The following is a 7,949-nucleotide window of genomic DNA, read 5'->3' on the forward strand; positions in this document are numbered from 1 at the left end:
TTCGGTAAATTCCATAATGATTTCTAATTCATTGTATGAATGTTCAAATTACAATTTATAAAGTAAAGAAATGGCATTTTTCTAATGAATAATATTTTTATTTTAGTTAACTAGGGGCTTCGCCCCTGCGCGCTTCGCGCGCCAACCCCATCTCGGGGCTACGCGCCTCGTTGTTCGGCGCTTCGCGCCTCACTATTTCCTTACGTATTGTCTAGTCGGTTGTTTCCGATCAACCCGACATTGCTATTGGCTCCCTATGTAGGTCTGCTCAGATTATTTTCGTAAACGAATCCACTCACATGTACAAAACTCCCGATGCCATGCAACCCCAATTGCATCAGGCGACTTATTTTGCTATAGTTACCATTTTCCGATTTTTTTACGTATATCTACGTATAGAGATATAGAGTCTACTGCGTCTGGTTTATAAGTACAAATAATTGATATCAGTTCTTTGTTTTTTTAAATAAATTTATTTAACATTTTTCACTTCAAATTTAGTTCGAAGTTGACTTCGCAATTTTCGGTATCATCGAACATTCATCCCATATAAATACATCTATACTTTGTATTTTTTTCTTCATTGTTGCATTTGTAAAAATTGTTCCTTCCTTTTGCAGTGTCAATGGTAATCCAAATGTTTTGTGCGCGGTTGTGCCATATGGTAGTAAGATGGCTGCTATACCTGTCCAAGCAACACATGCAACATTTTTTTTTTCAGATTTCAACATGTAGTACAATGCGTTGTATAAAAATGTTTTTCCTGTTCCTCCTGATCCATCGATGTAAAAGCATTTTTCTTGCTTTCTATCAGTACTTTTGTTATCCATGATATTATCAAAAATTTGTGTATAAATTATTTTCTGATCGTTGTTTAATTGCTTCACCAGTTCATTGCCTTTCTTTGCAAAGGTTTCTATATTTTCCACTGTTATTTCTTCCGCTTCATTTTCGAAAATTATCTCCGGTATTGGTAAGTAAAAATCTGCACATGATCTTGCCTCAGCTCTGAGAAGATGCTCAATTGCACATAGTGCTCTATTTTCATGCTGATCCACGAAGTCTTCAGATAGTGCTTTCTTGTAAGTATTCCATAAATCTATCGCGTTCGATGGCATTTCACCGATTAAATACCACACAAAAAAATTACGTAACCGTTTCGGCATAAGTATTGAAACAGCTTCGTCGAATATTTTGAAAGCTTCGTCATTTGTCGCAGTTAAACCCATATCCACTGCAGCCTCTCTAAATGTATTCCATTCCTTCCCGTTTACAGTGCGTAAATCTATAAAACTCCTTGCATTTGTCGCATGTCCAAGGATTAGTTTGAGGTGAAATCTTTCGGAATCCCTTGGTGAAACATTTGTCATTCTACTAACTACTTGACATGCATATTTTCTTTTTTTCCACGTTTTTGTTGCTTCTTGAAACGAATAGTAATCTGGCGTGTTCGCGTAAGTTATATTTCTTGCCATTTCATCTATGCTGTTCAATTCAAACCATGCAATAAGATGGGTTCTCCACTTTTTTTCATTTGTAGCGGCTTCGACTTCTCTACCTTCCTCAAACGTTGCCTATTGCTGCCCCGGTAGGTGTACAGGTAAGCGTGTGACGGCATGACTTCGTCCATGCATTGGCAGTTCTAGTATACGCCAAGCTGCTTCCATCGGTCCTACGTAACGCGAATCTACATAATCCTGTATTTCGTTGATTATTGGCTGACCATCACTCTCGCTGTTTGAATCAGTTATCTGTACTCTTGCACGATCATGTCCCTTGTGGATGTACTTGAAGACATATTTAATAGCCATTATTGACGCACAATATTCTACGTTCATGTGGCAGTCGTACTTTGCAAGTAGGTATGGATTGTGAGGCACAACCATGCTGTTGTCTACTTGGATATTTCTTCCTTCCACGCGGTTGCATTAATAATTTATGTCTGTATTTTTTCGTCTGCGATACTTTGGAAAACCGCGACCGCTTATATCAGTATTTTCCACTAAGTCTTTCGGAAATTTCTTTGAGCATGACTTCGTTACCGAATTCCAGCATGGTATTTTGGATGTGTGAGGGCCGTGTAGCATGTGTGATGTGACAGATTGATATAGTTGTTGATGTATTCGTTTGTCTGGTATTTCTGCAGATATAAAACTGGCAATTGCTTCTGGAGTCAAAAGTTTGTCATTGTTATTTAAGATAAATAGTATGTGAGCATGCGGTAAGCCTCTTTTCTGAAATTCAACTGTGTACGAGTATACGTATCCTTCAATCTTTCCAAATACTGAACCGCTTTCGATTTGCTTTAGTGCCTGTTGTAGCCGCATGTTGAATATTCGACAAGCTATTGTTGGAATATCATTTACAGTGGTACCTGTAGGAAAATCTTTCAATACCGTACATATTTCCGGCCACTTAGGATTACATGTCATTGTAATAAATAAATCCGGTCGTCCAACTTTCCTTGTTATTGCCATTGCATCTTGGTACTGCTGTTGTATATGTCGCATGCTGCCGGAAAATGATGATGGTAAAATCATTTGGTTCCCAAGTCTTGTTCGATCCGACGTATTCGCTTCACTATTTGATATGTGATCAGTCATTCCTTTGTAACATTCTACACGCAATTGCTTCTGATTATTTCTTAAAAACAATAAACGCTGCGATTCAATTGTGAGATATGCGTGAATCACATAGTGTTGTGTCAATCGTCCGCTCCGCAACAACTGATTCTGTGCTTCGCCTCGACGTAAGGCCAATCGATGTCCATAATATTGAACAGGAGAGATTTTCTTGTTTGTTCCTACGTATTTCATATTATAGCTCCATCCTAAATCACCGCTCGGAAATAGTAATGGAAAAGTCATTGGATCAACGTGATGCGAATATCTCGGCACATATCCAACTGCACGGTCTTGTTTTGGAAATACTTGTACTTCTATATTTTCAGATACTGCCCCGTCATCTGAAACGATCAGAGCTGCTAGCTCACCACAAGTTGGCGCATTGTACCGCCGTCTATCGTCTTCCTTGAGTGCTATAAAGTTTAATCTCACCAGGCTTTCTCCCTTAACAAATCGCTCGTACGTTGTTTTAAAATTTGCTGCATAATGATTGATATCTATTATCAGTCTACCAATAATTTCTAACAGATTTGCTCTTCTTGCATCATTTTCTCTCAGCGCTAGCTGAGTTTGTACGTCGTAGATGTAAATTTGTCCAAATCTCGGTCGGTTATTGTTTGCGGTCTCTAAACTTGTAGATATTTTGTAACTCACATCCCCGGTTATTTTCATCACATATGGTCCTGAATTCCCCATATCTGCCACGGTACAATTAAATGATGCAAACGCAAACGCGTCATTATATGATCGTATATGTTGTCTGAAGTGTCTTGATACTTCGTCATTCCCTTCTCGCAGACGTTGAAGTACATCAAGATATTCCGTTAATGGTGGTAATGTTATTTTTCCTCCATGACAGCAATTATTTGCCACCCTTCCTGTTTCATATTTGAACCTTTCTGCATTGCAATGTTTACATTTTACGTTCATTTCACCCATGTGTAGTTGTTCTACAGTTTTAAAAGTGCCTTTTTCAATATCCCCGTTGTAACGATGCTCAGCAATGATTGATTCACTGTTCATTGCTTCCACTCGTTCTCTGTTTCTGTCTAATTCCAACCTGTCTCTGTTATCTTCTATTGTTTGGCTGAATACACACAGTTCCTTCTCCATCGATTTCAACGTATCACTGTCCCTTAATATTTCATCACAAACATGAATTTCCGACACGTTATTCTTGCTTATAAGTCGTCGACACACGTTTTCGTCCGTCGTTTTATCTCGTTGTCTCTTGCTATCCACTTCAATTCCTTCTATGCTTGCTTTTCTTTTTTTCATCAATCTAAGCTTCCATTCGTTGGTTGAAAATTGGTGTTCCTTCTCTATTGGTATCGATCTATCTCCTTGACTTGCTGAATTATTTTTGCTACCGCTCTGCCCGTTATTCTCCAAAATCACCTTCTTTATATTATTTTTTTCTCTATATTTGCGTTGCTGTTCACTCCGCAAAACACGTCTTTCTTTTGTGGTTAACATAGATCCTGGTCGTCCTCTTGCCTGGTTATAGAAATATTTGTTTATTATTCTTCTCTGGCTTATTTGGTTATTCGCACTTACAATTTTATTTTCCTCTTTCTTTTGTGATACTGCCGACCATCCACCATTTTCATCGCCTTGTCTGATGGTTGAAACTCCTCCTTTCTGTTCGTTGGTTGAATAGCCAGTATGATATTTTTTGTTCGCTTCCCTATATTTTCGCTGCTGTTCTCGTCGTCTAATTTTTCGCTCTTCTATGTCCATCACATTCGTTGGTCGTCCTCTTGATTTATTTTCCAAATCAATCATCACAATTTTATTTTCCTTTTTCTTTTGTGATACGTCCGACCATCCACCGTCTCCATCGCCTTGTCTGCTAGTTGAAACTCCTCCTTTCTGTTCGTTGGTTGAAAAGCCAGTATGATATTTTCTGTTCGCTTCCCTATATTTTCGCTGCTGTTCTCGTCGTCTAATTTTTCGCTCTTCTATGTCCATCACATTCGTTGGTCGTCCTCTTGATTTATGTTCCTTATCAATCATCACAATGGATTCTTCCAATTCTTCTACACCCTTCGTTGAATTATTTTTACTACCGCTCTGCCGGTTATTCTCCAAAATCACCTTCTTTATATTATTTTTTTCTCTATATTTGCGTTGCTGTTCATTTCGCAAAACACCTTCTTCTCTTGTGGTCAATATCGATCCTGGTTGTCCTCTTACCTAGTTATACGAATATTTGATGGATATTATTCTATGGCTTATTTGGTTCTTCGCACTTACAATTTTATTTTCCTCTTTCTTTTGTGATACTGCCGACCATCCACCATTTTCATCGCCTTGTCTGCTGCTTGAAACTTCTTCTTTCTCCATTGTCATCGTAAATCCGGGCTGTCCTTTTGACTGTTTGGTGATATATTTAGATTTACTATTATTTGATTGTTACTTTTCATACTTATTTCTCACTATCTGAATTTTATTTTGGTTCTGCGAGACATCAAAGTGTCCACTGTCTCCGTCGCCGGTGAAGAGTAGTGAGAATTGTATTTCATTTTGTGATCCGATCCGGTGCGGATGAATTTGTTCTTCGCGATACACGATTAAACATATTTTAAAAATGTCCGCAGCTGCAGCTAATTCTGCTTCTCCCCCATATATTCCATTTTTCTTCATGTGTGATTTGTAATCACCAGGTGACCTAATCACAGCACCGTTTGACTCATTACCTGTAATAAAACCCGCAAATGTAGACCAATTATCCACTATATTTGAAACGATACTTAGTCTCACCTCTGCGTGTCGATCTTGAGTCCCGTATACACAATACGCCAACGCGCGAAAAAGACAATTCCCGTCGGAAATCATCTTGATAATTTTCATTTGCATTGTCATTTTTTGCGCGTCATTAACAGATACCTATGAAGATATTTGTCATAAACAGCCGATGACAGCTGTCAAAGGGTTTCCTAGATGCTTTTTGTTTTGTTTTCGGGATCTCGGCCCACCGCCAACTTCATGCGTATACTATTGTTATTATAATCTTTTTTTACTATTGTTATTATAATCTTTTTTTACTATTGTTATTATAATCTTTTTCTACGTTCATTTGTTTGAAACTTTTTTATTAGATAGAGAGATTTAAAAAATGTAAAAAAATTTTTTCTAAAAATTTCTCTTCTCCTGAAAGTAAATGAAAATTCATAATACATGTATATAAACACATTTTTATATATGTATATATATGCACACACACAATATGTGTATATATTCATATATATTCATATTATAGACTACTATACAGAACATAAATAGAGGTCATTAGGTTAATGGATTTATTAAAATAGGAAACGACTATTTAAATCAATTATTTTTCTTAAATTAAAGAAAAAGTAATTTTCAAAAATTAAAAATGTAAAATTGAATAAATAATAATTCATCTATCTGTATTTTTTCTCTAAATTCTATAGTTATTTCTGATTCATTGTATAAATGTTCCAAATTACAATTTATAAAGTGAATTAAATGGCATTTTTCTAAAGAATAATATCTTGATTTCAATTAATATCTGGGCAGATGATTGAAAAATATATAGGATTTTCGTAATAATTCAATGTCATTTTAAAAAATTTGAAAAGTGTAAAAAAAAATTTTTTTTAAATTTCTCTCTTCCTGAAAGTGAATGAAAATTCATAATATATATATATATATATGATACATAATATATATATATATACACACACACGCACATACATGAATATATATTTATATATGTTCGTATTATACATTGATATAATAAAATATCAATGGAGGTGATTGAGTTAAATAATTAAATGAAATAAAAAATGATTTATTTAAATGAATTATTTTTCTCAAATTAAAGGAAAATTGATTTTTGAAAATCAAAAATATTAGAATAAAAGAATAATAATTCATCTATCCGTGAGTTTTCGGTAAATTCTATAATTATTTCCAATTAATTGTATAAATGTTCCGAATTACAATTTATAAAGTAAATTTAATGGGATTCTTCTAAAGAATAATATTTTCATTTCAATTAATATTTGTGCAGATGATCAAAAAATATATAGGATTTTTCTCATAATTATATATAATTTTAAAAAATTTGAATAACGTGAAAAATTTTTTTTTTCAGAAATTTCTCTCTTCCCAAAAGTGAGTCAAATATCATAATATACACACACATATATATATATATATATATATATATATATATATATATATATATGTATATATATATGCACACACACAATATATATATATATAATTATATATTTATATCATACAATCATATACAGAATGTAAATAGAGGTCATTATGTTAATGGATTTATTAAAATAAGTAATGATTCATTTAAATCAATTATTTTTTTTAAATTGAAGAAAAATTAATTTTTGAAAATTAAAAATATGAAATCAATGAATAATAATTCATCTATCTGTATGCTTTCTCTAAATTTAATAATTATTTCTAATTTCTTGTATAAATGTTCCAAATTACAATTCATAAAGTGAATTGAATGGCATTTTTCTAAAGGATTATATTTTCAGCTCAATCAATATGTGAGCATATGATTAAAAAATATATATGATTTTTGTAATGAACAAATATCATTTTAAAAAATTTAAATAATGTAGAAAACATTTTTTTTTTTAAATTCTCTTTTTTTGGAAGTAAATGGAAATTCATAATATGTATATATACATATATATATACACACACACTTATATACATGTATATTTATATATGTTCATATTAAACATTGATATAATAAAATATCAATGGAGGTAATTGAGTTAGATAATTTAATAGAATGAAAAATGATTTGTTTAAATGACTCATTTCTCTTAAATTGAAGGAAAATAAATTTTTAAAAATCAAAAATGTAAAAATAAAAAAATTATAATTTATCCATTTGTATGTTTCCAGTAAATTCCATAATTATTTCTAATTAATTGTATGAATGTTCCGAATCACAATTTATGAAGTCAATTTAATGGGATTCTTCTAAAGAATAATATTTTCATTTCAATTAATATTTGAGCAGATAATCAGAAGATATATAGGATTTTCCTCATAATTATATATAATTTTAGAAAATTTGAATAACGTGAAATTTTTGTTTTTTTTTTTCAAAAATTTCTCTTTTGCCAAAAGTAGGTCGAAAATTATAATATATATATATATATTGTAACATTTTAGGCGTTACGTTAATAAAATATGGATCCGCGAGTTTACTTATTATCAAATTGAAAGAAATCAAAAGCGTGAATAGAATATCGTGAAAAATGCTTTTAATGCAAGATACGTGTTTCTCATTTAAAGTCTGAAACA

At 32.7% G+C, this 7,949-nt stretch overlaps 2 protein-coding genes across 2 annotated transcripts; both read right to left on the minus strand.

Annotated features, from left to right (window-relative positions):
* Positions 1-1,574: 1,574 nt before the first annotated feature.
* Positions 1,575-1,886, minus strand: LOC124305563 (uncharacterized). Its single transcript, XM_046765139.1, has one exon. The coding sequence runs from the start codon at positions 1,884-1,886 to the stop codon at positions 1,575-1,577; it is 312 nt and encodes a 103-aa protein (XP_046621095.1).
* Positions 1,887-1,928: 42 nt separating this feature from the next.
* Positions 1,929-3,737, minus strand: LOC124305564 (uncharacterized). The gene has a single exon (XM_046765140.1). The coding sequence runs from the start codon at positions 3,735-3,737 to the stop codon at positions 1,929-1,931; it is 1,809 nt and encodes a 602-aa protein (XP_046621096.1).
* Between the last annotated feature and the right edge of the window lie 4,212 nt (positions 3,738-7,949).

The sequence above is a fragment of the Neodiprion virginianus genome, chromosome 5 (assembly GCF_021901495.1).
Source record: "Neodiprion virginianus isolate iyNeoVirg1 chromosome 5, iyNeoVirg1.1, whole genome shotgun sequence".
NCBI lineage: Eukaryota > Metazoa > Arthropoda > Insecta > Hymenoptera > Diprionidae > Neodiprion > Neodiprion virginianus.

Excerpts from the sequence above, each read along its gene's own strand:
- LOC124305563 (XM_046765139.1), bottom strand. The coding sequence starts at position 1,886 with ATGGTTGTGCCTCACAATCCATACCTACTTGCAAAGTACGACTGCCAC.
- LOC124305564 (XM_046765140.1), bottom strand. The coding sequence starts at position 3,737 with ATGGAGAAGGAACTGTGTGTATTCAGCCAAACAATAGAAGATAACAGA.